An 18,606-nucleotide genomic window follows, 5' to 3' on the forward strand; every position below is an offset into this window, starting at 1 on the left:
CTATCCGCGGCGGCTCCACCAGGCGAAGGCCCCGCCCACAATCCCAGGCCCGTCCCTACCTAGGCCCCGCCCCTTCCTCCCCGCGCGGCCCCACCTGTCCCCGAGGCCCCGCCCTTTTCTCCCCGGGGCCCGCCCCGCGTCTCCGGAAGCTCCGCCCCATCGGTTCCCGCGAGGCCCTCCACCTGCGCACGGGGCCCGTCCCTCCGCCCCCACTTCCCCTCCCAACCCCGCGAGGCCCCGCCCCTCCCGAGGCCGCGCCCCCTCCCTGCGCGCGGCCCTGCTCTCCCCGAGGCCCCGCCCCTCGGGCCCCGCCCTCCGCGGGGCTCCGCTGAGTTCATTCACTGGGATTGGTTTCAAGTGACGCCATCCCTTTATTTTTAAGCCGATGACCTCATCGGCGCTTGAAGTTTCCTGACCCGCGGCTCGGCCCGCACCCCCGCCCCCGCCCCGGCCCCGCTCCGCGGCCCGCGCCTGGCCGGTTCCGACCCCTTCCTCCCCCACCCACCCTTCCCGACATTTTCGGGCGAGTGGTGAAAAGTTACCCGGGCCCCGGTCCTTCGGCGAGAAGACGGGGACGGGGCGACAGCGACGGCCCGGGACGGGCGGCGGGCCGCGGGCGAGCGCCCGGGCGGACGCCGGGGACGCGGCCCGCGCGGACTCGGAGGACCGAGGTCAGCGGCGGGGCGCGGGCGGCCGGGAGCGGGGCGCGGGGCGCGGGCCGCACCAGGACGGGTCCCCACACGCCAGGCCGAGAGCCCGGCCGGGGCCCCCACTTCCCTCACCGGAGCCAGGGCGGCGGGGGCGCCCGGACAGGGCCCCCACTTCCTTCACCCCAGCCAGGGCGGCGGGGGCGCACGGCCGGGGCCCCCACTTCCCTCACCCCAGGGCGGCGGGGGCGCACGGCCCGGGGCCCCCCACTTCCCTCACCCCTGGGCGGCGGGGGCGCACGGCCCGGGGCCTCCCACTTCCCTCACCCCAGGGTGGTGGGGGGGGCACAGGGCCGGGGCCCCCACTTCCCTCACCCCAGAGTGGTGGGGGCACAGAGTTGGGACCCGCACTTCCCTTAACCTAGGACGGCGGGGGTGCACGGCCCAGGACCCCCACTTCCCTCACTCCAGGGTGGTGGGGGCACAGGGCCGGGGCCCCCACTTCCCTCACCCCAGGGTGCTGGGGGCTCACGGCCGGGACCCCCACTTCCCTCACACCAGGGTGGCGGGGGCACAGGACTGGGACCCGCACTTCCCTCACCCTAGGGCAGCAGAGGCGCAGAGCCAGGGCCCCCCCCCCCACTTCCCTCACTCCAGAGCGCCCTGCCGAGGCGGCATGAACTTAAGATCTGGGGTTCAGGGGTACCCTGAGAGATTAAAACACCCCCGGAGGGCCTGTGCGGTGTGAAGTTGACCAGTATTGATTAGTGTTCCCCGGCGGCTGCCTTGATTTCCTAGAGAAAGCTGGCTAAGAGGGGGTGCAGCGGAGAGTGGGGGACTGAGGAAGGAAGAGAGCTGGGGAAACTTTGCAAAAACTCAGGTATCCCACACCAAAGCCGTTTTGCACAACCTGTGCTGATACAACATTAAAACAAAACAAAACAAAAAAAGTGTGATGAACCTGGGAAAATAAATACAAATGAATGGGTGGTGCAGAGTGCCAAAGAAGTTTCTGGAGGGCCTGTGGCTCTGGTCGGTGTTGGGGGGCCTGGCTTGGCAGCAGGACCTGTTGCATAATCTCCTTTTGCTGTGGGGTTCGCCTGGCCGGGTGGGGGAGGCCTGGAACCCCAGGGCAAGTGGAGCGGAGAATTCAGAGTTTTCACAACTCGGAAGTTCTGATTTGCCCTGCCCTCTGCCTGCCCAGGGGCTTGTAAGGATAAGTAAGTAAATACCGAGCCTCTGCCAGCCAACCAAACCCATCAGACCTGTTTAGAAAATGACCAGGTATGTTCCTCCTCTTTCTTAATGTGCTGGGCATCGTGTGTGCGTGCGTAAAGCGCGCAGCCGGGGCCTGGATTTGGGAAATGGGTCGCTGGAAAAAGGGCCTGATGGACTGCTGTTTTCTCTTTGAGGCCTGTGCTATCTCTTCTACCTACACCTAGGAGTTTATAGAAGTGAAGGTAAACTTTAAAAGAAGACAGGATCCCTCCCCAGTGAGTGAATTGCTCTGTCATCACTTCCTTGAGAGTACTGATGAATTCCTAGCTGTAAGGCTGGTGGGGGTTTGTGTGCTCTGAGGGCTCAGTGGCCTGGAGAATTAATTAGGAAAACTAAGAATCCACTGCTTTGTGTCAGTATTGTAGTCGAGAGAGCCGCTAGGTACTGAGAGAGAAAGTGGTGGGAAGTACTGAGTTTGAATGTGGAAGACTGCTTCCTAAAAACACTGGGTTTTGTTTGTGCTGGGTACCAGTGGCTCTGGCCTGTCATCCCAGCGACTCAGGAGCCTGAGATAGGAGGCTCAAAGTCACAGTTCAAAGTCAGCCCAGGCAGGCAAGTCCATGAGACTCTTATCTCCAATGAACCACCAAACATCCAGAAATGGAGCTGTGGCTCAAGTGATAAAGCGCCAGCCTTGAGCACAAAGCTCAGGAATAGTGCCCAGCACACACACACACACACACACACACACACACACACACCATGCTTTTGAGTTCTCAACTGCAAGTTACTTTCGTTTGGGAATGTAAATGGACAGGGCAAACTTGTTTGGATCAGCATGTCAAGAAAACAACACGTTTTACAACAGACTCCAGCTGATTGAGGAACGAGTTAAAAACACCAGTGCTTGCTTGGTTGGCTTTAACTTTTTTAAAAATGGCACTGAATTTTAAAATTGAGCCTGATACCAGCCATAATAGAATCTTACTAACACTGGGCTTAAGCAAAAATGTGATTCAGAAAGTTAAGTTTCGCCAAAGCGACCTAAGGATATTTTCCACCACTTGTCCTTTAACCCAATTTCGTTGTGTTGTTGCGGTGTGAACACTCTGTTACTTGTAGACATTTCCTTCGCCCAGAGGATCAAGGATTGCTGCATGAGGAGAAGGCCTTAAAGGCCGGCTGAACTTCAAGAAGAGCCATCCCCAAGGATTGAGATAGGGTTAGCAATTTGGTCACATAAACCACTAAAGGGAACAAGAGTTGTTTAAAGGATGGCCTTAAGGCAGATGGAACGAGGCCAAAGTCCAAAGCTCCTGGACCAGAAGAGAAGGAAATAGACAACTTGGCATGAATAGGAACCCCTTTTGTACCTCTGCTAGAAGAAGGGAGGAATGGCTGTGTGCTAGTGACTTACCCTTGTCATCTCAGCTACTCAAGAGGCTAAGATGTGAGAATCCCAGTTTGAAGCCAGCCTGGACAGGACAGTCTATGAAACTTTTACCTCTGGTTAACAACTAAAAAAATTGGAAGTGAGAGCCTTAGCCCTAAGCAAAAGAGCTCAGAGGTAGTATCCAGGTCCTGGGTTCAAGCTCCTGGACTAGTGCGCATATGTGCGTGTACACACCAGTGCGTGCGCGTGCACACACACGCGTGTACACACCAGTGCATAACACACACACACCCCAAAACCAAAACTCTGGACATTTCCAGGACAGAGGGGTACTCTTTTTAGTTTTATGGCCTATTTTGCGTTATTTGGGAGGGCAGGATAAATCACAAGAAGTTGACATTTATTTACCTAACTAGATTTTGGTATTAACAGCAGATAGAAATGAATCTAGGGGGCTGGGGATATGGCCTAGTGGCAAGAGTGCTTGCCTCGTATACATGAAGCCCTCGGTTCAATTGCCCAGCACCACATATATGGAAAATGGCCAGAAGGGGCGCTGTGGCTCAAGTGGTAGAGTGCTAGCCTAGAGCAAAAAGAAGCCAGGGACAGTGCTCAGGCCCTGAGTCCAAGGCCCAGGACTGGCAAAAAAAAAAAAAAAAAAAAAAAAAGAAAAAAAAGAAATGAATCTAGGGCTAGAAAGGTGGCTTAGTGTAGAGTGCTTGCCTAGCATGCATGAAGCCATGGGTTTGATTCCTCAGTACCACATAAACAGAAAAAGTCGGTAGTGGCGCTGTAGCTCAAGTGGTAGAGTGCTAGCCTTGAGCAAAAAGAAACTCAGCAACAGTGCCCAGGGCCTGAGTTCAAGCCCCAGGACTGGCAAAAAAAAAAAAAAATCCTGTGAAACATTCAAGACTAGCCACATAGATAGCAAAAGTTTGGGGATTTGGGAATGTGCCCAAAGGAGAGGGGGTGGAGGGACTGAAGGAAGGTGTGCATGTGGGCACCAGACATCCCAGGAAGACAATGATGGGGGTTCAGGAGCAGCCCTGCCTGGAGGTGGGGGGGGGGTGTCTGTCCATCCTTCTAATCATGTACAGGATTCTGTCACCCCTTCAACCAGATATACCATCCATACTAGGGAAAGCAAGACAGGGAAGGTTTTTTGGCTTTCTGGAACTTACAGTCTGGCAGGAGAGAGGACACTAAACTGCAGACCAGGAGAAAGGCCTTCACAAGCACATAGTTCATGAGAAGTCTCAACCTGCCAGCTGATGAATGAGCGAGGAAGTTGTAGAGATCTGCTGTAGTGCTGTCACTCTGAACCAACCTGTCGCCTAAGACACTCTGATGACCGAGGTCAGTGTGGAAACTTTAATATCCACACACAATCTGAACCAATTTGAGTAGAACTCTTCGTGTTAATTAACTGTCTATATAGCTTATATGACTTGTTGTAGATTGCCACGTGCAAGGTTGGCCGTCACTCTCTTTACTCCTAACTCTTCTGGTGTTACTTGTTTTCATGGTAACATGAATGCCACTTCTAGTTTAGTGAAGGCTGTGTTGTGCTGGGCTGTCCAGGACTGGGAACATCTTTTTTTTTTCCTGAATAATTATTTATTTATTGTCAAAGTGATGTACTGAGGGGTTACAGTTTCATATGTAAGGCAGTGGGTGCATTTCTTGTTCAACTTGTTACCTCCTCCCTCATTTCCTCCCCTCCCCCTGGGAACATCTTGTCTAGTGGCAAAATGGCTTCTACATTCTGTCTATTTGGACCCATTGTTTCTGTTGAGGTCCACGAAGAAAGCCAGGCACATGCAGATGTGTAGTTGAAAAAGATGGGGTGGATCTAAACAGTCTTCATGTAATTGTGCATCTGGCGCGGGAAGCCAAAACTCAGTAAGTGGTTTGTGCTGAATCTGAGGTCCTATCTATGAATTACTTTGTACTCAGAAACATTAACTCAGATCTGTTGTTCCACCTTGTAGTTTGGATGGCTCTTTGACCTGTGTGTGGTTTTTTTTTTTTTTTTTTTTTTTTTTTGGCCAGTCCTGGGCCTTGGACTCAGGGCCTGAGCACTGTCCCTGGCTTCTTCCCGCTCAAGGCTAGCACTCTGCCACTTGAGTCACAGCGCCACTTCTGGCCGTTTTCTGTATATGTGGTGCTGGGGAATCGAACCTAGGGCCTCGTGTATCCGAGGCAGGCACTCTTGCCACTAGGCTATATCCCCAGCCCCCTGTGTGTGGTTTTGTCATATTAGGTGTTGGTCATTGGGAAAATAATGGTTTGCTGAGTTGAGCAGGTCTTTTGAACATTGGCACGTTTGATTACACAATATTAAACAAGGCACGTTCACTGATTTGACCAGAAGTCTCATCTAAGAGTGTTTGGAAATTGGAAAATGGTTAAGATTTGAGAGTGAGTTTTCAAACTGCTATTTTTTTTTTTTCTTTTGTGAGGTCCTGGGGCTTAAGCCTGGGTGCTGTCCTGTCCCTGAGCTTCTTTTGCTCAAGGCTGGTGTACCCTGTGATGTCACTACACACACACACACACACACACACACACACACACACACACACACACGGCTTCCCCTGCAGAAGTCTCCATGAGCAGTGGGGATGAATGAAGTATTCTTCTTTGTCCTTCACAGGCAACCTGCATTGGTAATACAGTCTCCTCTGCTCCTGGGGGTAACTGCTATGGGGGAGCTGGTGGAGGGGGACCCCCCCTACCCCATGGTGGTGGGCGGGGCCTGCAGTGGTGGGAGGAGCCCTCTACCTGCTGGTGGGTGGGGCCCCATGGCTCCAGAAGCCCCTTGGGGTGGCACCCCCAGAGATGTGGGTAAGGGAGCTGGAGGGAGGAGTCTTGCCATAAGTATTTGCTTGCCCTCCTCCTACCTTTTTTTTTTTTTTTTTGCCAGTCCTGAGGCTTACATTCAGGGCCTGCACGCACTGTCCCTGGCTTCCTTTTGCTCAAGGCTAGCACTCTACCACTTGAGCCACAGCGCCACTTCTGGCTTTCTCTGTGTATATGGTGCTGAGGAATCAAACCTAGGGCTTCATGCATGCTAGGGAAGCACTCTACCCCAAAGCCACATTCCCAGCCCCCTCCCACCTTTTTTATACAACAAAAACAAGGAGAGTGTGTGAGGGAATTGGTGACTGAAAAGGATCACAGTTCAAAGCCAGCCCAGGCAGGAAAACCTGTGAGACTCTTAACTCCAGTGAACCACCAGGTATTTAAGGGAGTATTTTCCAGAATAAAATGCAGAGGTGCCTATGAACCACAGAGTTGCTTTGAACAGTTTAGGAACAGTGTCTAATTTCATGTCCACCGAATTCCTAAATATTGGTTTAGGAACCTTGTGCTTGTACTGGTATTTAAAGCAATTGTTTTTATTTTTCAACTTGTGGATGACTAAGAAGCTTATTTGAGCTTAATTTTTATAGCTTTGTGGTTTTTTTGTAACCGACAGTAAGAATCCTGCACCACGGAAAGCCCCTTGTCTTGCACCAGCAGCCGGAAGGAGAGATGGAGCTGAGGAGACGGGGCCTACTGGCTTTTGTGGCTTTGTTGTAGGATGTAGTCATCATGGTGTTCATTTAAAGATAGAGTGTATTTGAGGGGAATTTTCAAATACCAAGCATTGGGCCTGGTGGCATTTGCTTTGCCAGGAAAAAGTAGTTTAAGTTTTCAATAAAATGTTATAAGTCAGTAGAGATTCTTTTATTATGGAAATGACCTTCATTTCATTCATTAATTAAGACAGGCACTTTGGTTTCTGAGCCTCATAGAACATTTTTTTTTTCTGGACAAAAGATCTATTCTTCTGCCAATGATGTCTTTGTTATTAGCACGAACAAGTATTTACTTAGTGACTTTTAGGGGTGACTGCAAGGAGGACTGGGAGATTCATTGCCCCGGCTTTCTCTGCTTGTCTACCTGCCTCTTAGTTTAGACTGAGCGTCCTAAGAAATCTCACTTGTTTTTGTCCTTGGGGACTCTTTGACTTGGGCCCCCCCCCCCCCCTTAGGCCCCTTAGGAAGCTCCCCTTGGACCATTTCTCCTCTCCTGGGGATGTGGGCAGCCCTGATCCTTACTCTGTGTGTCACCTGCCTTTGTGGGAAAAGCTGGGCCCACGGGCCCCACACAGGCTGAGTTTTCTGGCGGCTCAGGAACTGGGTACTGCCTTTCACCCCAACTCTACAGCTACGACACCTGTGGTGGGGTTGTTGATCAGCTGAGCAGCCCGGGCTTCCCCACCCTCCTGGGCTTCCTTTGGAGAGAGTTCTGGTCTTGTCCACCTGTCCTGAAGGCCCTTGGGTCTGACTCTTCTCTTCGTGAGGAGAGGGAGGAACCCCACGGGCTCCTGGGTGGAACAGTTCATTCAGGCTCCAGTGAGTTTGGCTCTGTGGTCTCCTCCTCCTTACCTTTGAAAACCTTTTCTTGACGTGTCTGCATCTAAACGTGGTGAAGGGAGGTGAGAAGCCATGGCTTCAGTCATGAACTTTCTTTCACAGAGCCCTAGAGAGGCCCTGCCCCAGCTCGGGGTGCGGGTGGGGTTGTGGTTTATGGACCTAGAGGCTGTGCCCTTGGAAGAGTGGCTCTCTTCCCTCAAAGTCCCCTCCAGATTCCAGACTGCACTGGTGTGACCAGGCCACAGGTGCCTGCTGGCTCTCAAAGCCCCCCTCCCAAGTGACCTGACTTCTCTTTGAGGGAGACCAAGAAGCCACCCTTGCCAGGTACCAGCGCTCAAGCCTGTGATCTGAGGGGTCACTGTTCAAAGCCAGTCCACTTGGCACTGGATGCTAGCCCGGGTGCTGGTCTCACTTGTGACTTTGTGGAGGCCAGCATTTGGGTGAGGCCAGCAGCAAGGGGCTTGAACTCAGGGCCTCCCGTCCTTCCTTAGCTTTTGTGTTCAAGGCTGGCACTCTGCCACTTGAGCCCCAACCTCCACTTCCCACATCACAGATATCTGTGTACACTTGGGGGGGGGCAGTCCTGGGGCTTGAACTCAGGGCATAGGTGCTGTTCCTGAGGTGCTTTTGCTCAAAGCTGGTGCTCTACCACTTGAGCTCCATTTCCAGATTTTTTTTTTTTCTTTTTTTTGGCCAATCCTGGGCTTGCACTCAGGGCCTGGACACTATCCCTATATTCAAGGCTAGTGCTCTACCACTTGAGTCACAGCACCACTTCTGGCTTTTTCTGTTTATGTGGTGCTGAGGAATCAAACCCAGGGCTTCATGCATGCTAGGCAAGCACTCTACCACTATGCCACATTCTCAGCCCAACATCATTGATTTTTAAGGCTACATTGTTCCTCGTCTCTTGAAATCCATTTCTTTCTGTTCTTTAGAAACCTGTTTTAAAATGGCAAACATTTCGGTAAGCCTGATAGGACTGTCGATTTCTCCGAGTTCTGTCTGTCCTCCTCCGTGGATGAATTGTTTGATCTGGGGTGAATACTTAGCATTTTGTAAAAGGACTGTGTTAATGGTCCCCGGTGGAGGTTCTCCACAGCTTAGGGATTTGAACATCTCTGTCGGACTTCCGTTCAGATTCCTCTTTGTACCTTTATGTCCTTTAGGTCACAGTGCAAAGGTCAGTGGGTTTTGTTAAGTGAATGAATGTCAGGAGTGTCAACATTGAGGGAAGTCCAAAGGGACCTCTGTCAACAATGTAAATGCCCATTTCCACTCTAGACCACAGGTGAGTCTGGGTGGTATTTTTATTCCATTCCTAAGTAAAACTGAATATCGTTGGTGCTCAGTTCATGAGCTCACTCATGTCTACAACCCCGGAATTACAAGTTAGCTCATTTGTGATGTGGTCTATAACCTCAGAACTCAAACACACTGTTTTGCAAGAGCAGAAGTTGAACATTCACAGTGTTGTACTTTATCCCACTTAAATATGCTGATAGTGGGTGGCTGCAGTTCTCCTTTGAGCCCGCTGAGAACTGCAGAGGGCAATTCAATAATCCGCAGAGGGCAATTCAATAATGTGCAGAGGGCAATTCAATAATCCACAGAGGGCAATTCAGGGGCAGTCAGGGTGTGGCGTGGGCCGTGTCAGGATCTGGTATTTTCATGTTCCCGCCACTGATGACATCTGTGTGACACTAACTGTTCCTATGACAAGCTTGCTGAGCCCGCGGTGATTTGCTGTGTTGGGAGGGGGGATCACTGCCCTGTGCCCTGTGGTGCACGCGCTGATTGTGTTGCACACCCTTGAGGCTGGCACGAACTGCTGAGCTCCTTCAGGAGGAAAGGGGTGTCCTGGCACATGGCTGGTTTCAGAGGTCTCGCGTGCTGCTGGGCAGAGGGGGTGTGGAGGACGCGTGTCCCTTCGTGGGGACCAGGAGGGCATGGTGGGAGGGCTTCTACTAGTGGGCATTGGGGGGAGGGGGGCTGCAGCCACCCCTGGCCTGGCTCCCTTCCAGGCCTCCAGCCTCTGGTTATTTTTAGCCCTGGGGGGCCTTGGGAGCAGGTGTGGCCTGGGCTCCAAGGCCAGGCCTGGAATGTGTTCAAGCCTTGTGCGCATGTCTGCTTGGGAACAGAGAGCCCCAGGGGACGTGGCCCAGGTGCTGGGTGAGATAGTGCTTCCCGAGAGGGTGCTGGGTGAGTGCTTACTGAGGTGCTGCTGGGTGAACCGAAGCTGGGCCAGGAGACGTTGCTGTATTTAAATATGAGGTCATCTTTACTGCCTTGGTAAATAGCTTTTCAAGCATACATCTCGCTTAGCGTGGCTTAATTTTTACACCCTTTCATTCTATAAAATCAAAACTTAGAGGGCTGGGGATATAGCCTAGTGGCAAGAGTGCCTGCCTCGGATACACGAGGCCCTAGGTTCGATTCCCCAGCACCACATATACAGAAAACGGCCAGAAGCGGCGCTGTGGCTCAAGTGGCAGAGTGCTAGCCTTGAGCGGGAAGAAGCCAGGGACAGTGCTCAGGCCCTGAGTCCAAGGCCCAGGACTGGCCAAAAAAAACAAAAACTTAGAGCTGTGCACTGGTGACCTGTCATCCCAGCTACTCAGGAGGCTGTGATCTGAGGATCACGGTTCAAAGCCAGCCCTGGCAGGAAAGGCCATGCAACTCTTTTTATCTCCAGTGAACCACCAGGAAACCAGAAGTGGTACTGTGGCTCAAAGTGGTAGAGCAGTAACCTTGAATGAAAGAGCTCAGGGACAGTGCCAGGCTCGGAGTTCAGGTCCCGTGACCGACCAAACAAATTAAAAAATAAAACTCAAGACTCACTAAATATAAACGTCGGTAGGGTTGGAAAGCTGGTGCTGAGTTAACCATGGTTGTGATCTTCTTTAAAATAGAGTTCTCTTCAATTTTTGGGCAGCTCCTCCCTGTGCAGAGTTAAAGGAGAAAGCTGGGAAACGCAGACAACATGTCCCCAGGGCTGCCCTGTATTAAGGGCTTGGCCCCATTGGGAGGTGATGGACCGTCACAATAGCAAGAAAAAGCAGGGCACCGAACAGTGCCCATGCTGTGCTACCTGTTTTGTAAGCGCTGGGTTTTGTTATATATTTATTTCAGCCCTGGTGAGTCCCTCTAAGAATGTGTATTCTGTCAGAAAGTTTGCGCGAGATTTCCCTGGGCAGGGTAGGGGAGTGTTGATAAAGTATTCCCTTTTCATCCAAGTCTACTCAATTCAAAAGACTTTGGAAACAAGAGGGCTGCAGGCTGCTGGGTGTCCTTTGGAATGAAATGCTTCAAGTCGGGATTGGTGGGGGTGGGGAGGGGACCCCACTAAAATTCTCTTTTTGTAAATAAACAGGGCTAAGACCCCCTGAGGCCCACTGCCCGCTGCCCGGTCAGCACTGATTCGGGATTCCTGAAGGCAATCTGAGCCAGGGCAGAAAGTGGGACAGGTCTCCAGCGGCCTCGGCCCGCCTGCTCCCAGCCAGGAGAGTTGGCCAGGGAGGTTCCAGATTCCTGGGGGGGAGTGGGCCATGGGCTGTCCTGCAGGGCCATCTGCCCCAGGAAGCAGCACGAGTGAGCAGTCCTGACCCACCTCGTGCGTGTCTGCGTCCACGCCCTCTCAGCCCTGTCTGCTAACCCCAGCCTGGCTTTGTAGCACGGATCTGGTCACCAGAGGCCAGTCATAGGCTGGGCCACAGATGGATCGGCTCCTGCGTGTGCTCAGGTTTCCACAGTCTGTGCTCCCTGGGCACCTGCGTGGTCGAGGCCCGTCTTCTTCTCCCAGTCTGCTCGCGTTAGGGGACAGGAGACACTGGGCTGAGGACTGTGTTTTACTCACGGTAGTCGCACGGAGCCTCTTCTGTGGGAAGCCATGGGGGAGGACGTGGATCACAGGGCCACCACCGCCACGATCGTCTGTGGGCTGAGATTTCAGGGGGCTGAGGAGGCAGTGATGCTTGAGAACACGGCATGGGGAAATAGAGGCAATTTAAATTTAAAATTTTCTGTCAGTCAAAGGAACAAGGTGTCTGGTGTGGTGGGCCGGTTCACCCTGTGGTCTGACCCACGCCTTGTCGTTTTGTCTCTGTCCACGCAGGCTGTCACCCCGTGTACGTAGCCAGGGATGGTACAGCACCCAGGCCGCCTCCGAGCCCCTGTGCCTGGGGCACCGTCTGCCTGGCCGGCACTGTAAGGCAAACAGAGCGAACCAGGAGCCAGGACTTCACGGGAGAAGCCTCCGGTGGAGGCTCAGCCCCAGAATGGGTTCTGCCGGCCGTTGCCAACCCCCGGTGGCCTGACCCCCAACCCCCCCACCCCCTGGCGCCATGGGGTGGCCAGGTCTGTGAGCGCACTGCCCTCGCTGGCCGCAGGCACGGAGGAGAGGCCGAGGACCCGCGGTTGTCATGGCCCATGATGCGGCTGCGGGCCCCATCGTCACGGAGAGGCTGGTGGCCCTGCTGGAGGGCGGGGCCGAGAAGGTGCTGCTGATCGACAGCCGGCCCTTCGTGGAGTACAACACCTCCCACATCCTGGATGCCATCAATGTCAACTGCTCCAAGCTCATGAAGCGCCGGCTGCAGCAGGACAAAGTGCTCATCACCGAGCTGATCCAGCACTCGGCCAAGCACAAGGTGGGGCCTCTGCCCGCTGTGGTCCCCCGCTGCTTGTGCCCTCAGGTTTGCCTGTGGTTCTTAGGGGGGCGTCTTGTACCCCCGTGGCGTTGGTATGCGCTAATGCTGGCGTCTTTGGGGCGTCCGGCTCCGGGTCTCCCCGGCTGAGTGGTGGGGTCTGTATGGGGGTGGGGGGAAGCCAGTGCTTTTCCTCGGGAATGGAAATGAGCCCATCGTTTGCTAAAGCGGCCTCCGGTTTCATCCCAGGTGGACATCGACGGCACCCAGACGGTGGTCGTTTACGACCAGAGCTCCCGGGACGTGGCGTCTCTGTCGCCCGACTGCTTCCTCACCGTGCTGCTGGGCAAACTGGAGAAGAGCTTCCGCTCCGTGCACCTGCTCGCAGGTGAGGTGGGCCCTGCCCAGCCCGGACTCAGCAAGGGGCTCGCCACCAGCGGCATCCCCAATGGCTTTCATAGGAAACGGGACTTGGGGCCGGAGCGGTGGGGGACGCGCCCTTGCCTCTCGGCCCGGTCTGAGACATCCACGGGATCTTTCCCCCCTCCGGCACCCACAGAGTGGGGCAGGAGTGTCCCTAGACACACAGATTTGTGGTGCGCTGATGCTACAGTGACCCCGAGAAGTGGGGGTGCGGGGTGTACACAGAACCATGGGATCTCAGGAGCCTCAACACGCACAGGGGAAAGCTCACTTTCAGTGGCATTGGTTTGGGAGCTTAGAGGCACCGGGCAGTGGAGACACATTCATGGATGATCATAAATCCTGGACAGTGGGTGTCATGCCAGCATGGGCCGTGGGCGTGGGTGCTGGTGTTGGTAGTGGGGGCTGCGCCAGTGTGGGTGAGATGGCCCGTGGGCTGCACTGAGGAGAGGGATTGGGACTCCGTTCCAGGCCCTGCCCCGGCCTCCTCTGACATCTTGTGGATGTGAATTTCGCTAGTACGAGGTTTTAGCGGATCCCATGGTCAGATGGGCCTGGAGCGGCTTCTTGGGGCTTAACTAAGTAAAAGTGGTTTCTTTGGCGACGGTGCGGAGCGTTTGACACACGAGGGTGTGCTGTGGCACTCGAGATGAAAGGCTTCCTCTGCTTTTTGAAAAAATGGCCCAGGTGCGGGCACCGGGGAGGGCAATGTGTTGGGCCTGGAGACTGGTCCGGCTGGGAGGTCCGCAGTGGATCTGCGGGTCTGTCCCATCAGCACCCTGAACTTGTAGCGGGGCAGCTGCAGGGCAGCCGCAGGCTTGGGTCCCCGTCTCGGCCCCGGGGAGGAGATGCGTTAAGTGGTTGGACTTTACTGTGCATTACCGGCCCGACACCCGCGGGGGCCCTGAGGCCCGGAGTCACGCCACGCGCACCAGTTGTGGCCTATCTATAACGAAGCCGTGCGGTGTGTGACTCCGGGCCTCTGTCCCCAGGCGGGTTTGCCGAGTTCTCGCGCCGCTGCCCCGGCCTGTGCGAGGGGAAGGCCACCCTGGTGCCCACCTGCATCTCCCAGCCCTGCCTGCCCGTCGCCAACACCGGGCCCACGCGGATCCTCCCCAACCTTTACCTGGGCTGCCAGCTCGACGTCCTCAACAAGGTGAGCTTGGAGGCCAGGTGGGGACTGGGAGGGGCGGGGTCTGGGAAATGGTGGGGGAGGAGCCAGGGGAGAAGCAGTGGTTTCCTGTCACTGACAACACCAGCCTCAGAGAGTACATTGCTTACCCTGCCCTCTTAGGCTGGGCACCATGTCATCCCAGCTACTCAGAAGGCTGAGATCTGAGGATTGTGCTTCAAAGCCAGCCCCAGGGAAGAACGTCTGTGAGACTCTCATCTCCAATGAACCACCAGAAAACGGGGGTGGCGCTGTGACTCAAGTGGGTAGAGTGCTAGCCTTGAGCAAGAGAGCTCAGGGACAGCGCCCCGGCCCTGAGTTCAAGGCCCAGGATTGGTAGGAAAAATAAAGTACATGCTGTTGACTCCCTGAGAATAGAATGCCTGCAGTGTTTGGATGGTGCCTCGCTGTCCTCTCGGGCACCCCGAATTTGGGCAGAGGCGCTGTTAACCTCCTCGCTGTACTTCAGTGGTCAGCAGGGAGGAAGGAACCTGGGCCACCTCCTTGTCCGGTGAGCTGTGGCAGAGGTTCCTCCATCCTGTGCCGTCTCCTCCTGGCTTTGCATTCTCTGCTCCACTTTTCTCACAAGCAATGGCAAGCACTGAACTCGGGTGGCCATAGAAATTGTGATTTGTAAACTTGTTGTTCTTGGTGGTCCTGGGGCTTGAACTCAGGGCCTGAGCACTGTCTCTGATCTTCTTTTACTCAAGGCTAACACGCTACCACTTGAGTCACAGCAGCACCACTTCTGGCTTTTTCTGTGTATGTGGTACTGAGGAATCGAACCCAGGGCTTTATGCACGGTAGGCAAGCACTCTAGCGCTAGGCCATAGTCCCTGCTCCTCCCTGAGCTTTTGTGCTCCAGTTTAGCACTCTACCACTTGAGCCACAGCTCTCCTTCCAGATTTTTGGTGGTTCATTGGAGCTAAGAGTCTCACAGGGACTTTCCTGCCATGGCTGGCTTTGAACTGGGATCCTCAGATCTCAGCCTCCTGCATAGTTAGGATGACAGGCGTGAGCCACCAGCGCCCAGCTTTCAAGAATATTTTTTGAAGCAGTCTTTTTTTTTCTCATAGAAAACAAAACCAAACAAAAAAGATGTTCTAAGTCTCTAAATGCCGCTTGGCCAATGTGAGTGATGAAGCCACGTGGCTGCCTGGGTAGTGGACCTCTGGCCCCTGTGACCTCTGCCCCTGTGACCTCCGCCCCTGTGACCTCCGCACTCCCCCCCTCCCCCAGGAGCTGATGCTGCAGCATGGCATCGGCTATGTGCTGAACGCCAGCAACACCTGCCCGAAGCCGGACTTCATCCCCGAGTCCCACTTCCTGCGCGTGCCGGTGAGCGACAGCTTCTGCGAGCGGATCTTGCCGTGGCTGGACGCGTCCGTGGACTTCATCGGTGGGTACCCGGATGCAGCCCACCCCCCCCCACCCCCGTTGGGCAAGGATCCTGCTCCAGTTACCTGGCAACTCAGACGCCGTGGGCCAGTGCTCACTCCCGGGAGGTCAGGCGGTGGCCACCGTGCCCCTGCTGGGTCCCGCCAGCGACCCCTCCCCTCCCACTTTTTCTTGCCCATGTTGGGTGCTTTGCCACGCCTCCAGGCCTCCTGACTTGTTCAAGTCTTGCGGAATACGATGAGGGACACCTGCGCCCCCTGCTGGCCAAACCCCACCACACGTCTTCAGCGTCTTCTAATGTCCGAGCCTCACCCGTCTGTGTTCAGCTGTTTTCCTTGGTTGGGGGCCGGAGCTGACGCACCCCAGTGCAAGCGCAGTGCATGGTCCGCCCGCTGGCAGGCCGGGCTGTGGACAGGTGGATGCGAGATGGAGGGCCACGTGTTTAAGACGACTGGGTGACAGCACCCCTGGGTGTGGAGGAAGGTGGCGTTACAGTGGCCCGTGGGCCTGGCCACGTGGCCTGGCGGCTTTGTCTTCAAACTCCAGTCACTTCAGTCTGCAGGACACACAGACGTCCTAAGGAAATATAGACTTGACCCAGCACCATCCCCAAAACGAAAGTAGGCTGTGTGTGTGTGTGTGTGTGTGTGTGTGTGTGTGTGTGTGTGTGTGCCAGTGCTGGGGCTTGAACTCAGGGCCTGGGCTCTGTCCCTGGGCCTCTCTGTGCTCAAGGCTAGCACTCTGCCACTTGAGCTACAGCGCCACTCCTGGCTTTTTCTGTGTACGTGGTACTGAGGAATCAAACCCAGGGCTTCATGCATGCCAGGCAAGCACTCCACCACTACGCTCTATTCCCAGCCCTTGAAAGTAGACCTCATTTAGCACCAACCACCTGTGGCCTGGTATCCAGTGTTACACTGAGGTGCTGAGACTCAGCCTTCCCCCTCCCCACCATCACGATGGCAGCTGTGTGGACAGATGTCTGTCTGAGATGGACACTGACTTGAGAACCTCTCCTGTGTACTCAGGGGGACGGTGCGACATGTCTGGCGGCGTGGGACACGAAACCCGGTGTCCTTAGGTTTGGAGGTCGGGACAGTTCACGCTTCCTTCTCCAGCTGCTTTTCTGTCTCTCTCAGGTTTCCTACACTAAGCAGGCAGGGTGCATTGAAACAATAGTCAGGCGGCCCAGGTGAGCCGCACACAGCCTGCAACCGTCCAGGGCCTCGCAGCCTGGCTGAGCCACGTGCTGGCCGCGTCCGTCCGGGGCCTGGCTCTGAGGACGGGATGAGGAGCCGCGAGTGTCTAGTGTCTGGGGGAGATCTCACGTTTCCTTTGTTGGCTCTGATCGCGCAGAGAAAGCCAAGGCCTGCAACGGCTGCGTCCTGGTGCACTGCCTGGCTGGGATCTCCCGCTCCGCCACCATCGCCATCGCCTACATCATGAAGCGGATGGACATGCCCCTGGACGAGGCCTACAGGTGAGCACCACCGCCCCGGTGTCCCCAAGGCAAACCGTTCTGCTCAGACCTCGGACCGGAGCGCTCGGGGCGGCAGCTGTGGGCCTCCGGCCCTGGGCATCCACGCGCTGGCAGGAGTGCAGGCACGTGGAGCTGACACTTGCAGCTGTGTCCGGCCCTCCCTGACCATTTACTCACCCAGCCTCCTTAAGATAGACCTGGCGTGAGGGCCTAGCACGTGGGAGGCTGAGGCAGGAAGACCAGGAATTCAAGGCCAGCTTGAGCCCCATAGCAAGACCTTGGCTCGAGGAAAAAAAAAAAAAAAGAATCCTTAAGCTAAATTGCTCTGTGGTCTCCCCGTAGGTTTGTGAAGGAGAAGAGGCCGACCATCTCTCCCAACTTCAACTTCCTGGGCCAGCTCCTGGACTATGAGAAGAAGATCAAGATCCAGCCTGGCGCGGGGCCCAAGAGCAAGCTGAAGCTCCTGCACCTGGAGAAGCCGCCGGAGCCCCCCGCGGCCACCCCGGAGCACGGACAGGGGGGCGAGCAGCCCCACGGCACCCCCTGCGCCCTGGCTGTGCCCTCAGCAGCGGGATCGAGGCCCGCACCCCCTGCCGCGGTGGAGGCCGGGCCCCTGGCGCAGGCCCTGGGCGGCCTCCAGCTGGCCTCGGAGCCGGAGGACAGCCGGCGGCTCAAGCGCTCCTTCTCGCTGGACATCAAGTCGGTGTCGTGCTCGGCGGGTGCGGGTGCCGGGGAGGACACCCCGGAACCCTACAAGCCGGCCACTGCGCTCGACGGCCCCAGCAAGCCCTGCCACTTCTCACCCGTGCGGGAGGTGTCAGAGCAGACCCCGGAGAGCAGCCCAGATGGGGAGCCCCCGCAGCCCCCACGGGCCCCCACCAGCCAGGGCCTGCGCCCGCACCCCGCCAGGACCGGGGCGCCCCCCAGGGCCCCCTTCGCACCCCTGCAGCGGAGCGGCAGCGTGGAGGACACCGGCCGCGCCGGCTTCCTCTTCGGCCTGTCCACCAGCCAGCAGCACCTGGCCCAGTCGGCGGCCGCAGGGCTGGGCCTCAAGGGCTGGCACTCGGACATCCTGGCCCCGCAGGCCGCGGCCCCTGCGCTGGCTGGCGGCTGGTACTTCGCCGCGGAGCCCCCGCACTTCTACCCGGCCTCGGCCATGTTTGGGGCCCGGGCCGGCTACCCAGCCTACAGCTGCAGCCAGCTGCCCACCGGGGGCGGCGAGCACGGGGGCTCGGTGCGCAGGCGGCCGCGGCCCAGCGAGCGCGGAGACTCGCGGCGCAGCTGGCACGAGGAGAGCCCGTTCGAGAAGCAGCTGAAGCGCAGGAGCTGCCAGATGGAGTTTGGAGAGGGCCTGGCGGCCGACAGCCGCTCCCGGGAGGAGCTGGGCACGGTGGGCAGCCAGTCCAGCTTCTCGGGCAGCATGGAGGTCATCGAGGTGTCCTGAGGGCCCCGGCTCCCGGACGCATTCCCATCGAATCTGAAGTCTGCACAGGCGCCGCTGCGGGGGGGGGGGGGGCGCACCAGGCTGCCCCTCACCCCTACAGCAGCAGGCTGCGGGCCGGGCTGTGTCAGACCCCACCAACCCCACGCCGTGCCCCCCCACGGAGACCACCTGCCTGCAGTCACGTCCGGCCAGCCCCTCGGGCAGAGGCGGAGCCAGCTGGGAGTCTGTGAGGGCAGAAGCCAGGGCTGCTGTCCGAGGCTAGCCCCCAGGTCCCAGCTGGCCACCCCAGAGCAGAGTCCCAGCCGCCCTCTGCCCGGCCTCCGCGCTGGGGTGGGGATGGGTCCGAGGCCGGGCTTGGGGACCCT

At 56.5% G+C, this 18,606-nt stretch overlaps 1 protein-coding gene across 1 annotated transcript; it reads left to right on the forward strand.

Moving 5' to 3' along the window:
• Positions 1–441: 441 nt before the first annotated feature.
• On the forward strand, positions 442–18,493 carry Dusp16 (dual specificity phosphatase 16). Its single transcript, XM_048335140.1, has 7 exons — positions 442–671; positions 11,794–12,328; positions 12,575–12,713; positions 13,741–13,904; positions 15,159–15,318; positions 16,674–16,797; positions 17,140–18,493. Exons 2-7 carry the CDS (start codon positions 12,101–12,103, stop codon positions 18,239–18,241), a joined length of 1,917 nt encoding a protein of 638 aa, XP_048191097.1. The 5' UTR covers positions 442–671; positions 11,794–12,100; the 3' UTR covers positions 18,242–18,493.
• The last annotated feature ends 113 nt before the right edge of the window (positions 18,494–18,606 follow it).

The sequence above is a fragment of the Perognathus longimembris genome, chromosome 27 (assembly GCF_023159225.1).
Source record: "Perognathus longimembris pacificus isolate PPM17 chromosome 27, ASM2315922v1, whole genome shotgun sequence".
Classification (NCBI taxonomy): domain Eukaryota; kingdom Metazoa; phylum Chordata; class Mammalia; order Rodentia; family Heteromyidae; genus Perognathus; species Perognathus longimembris.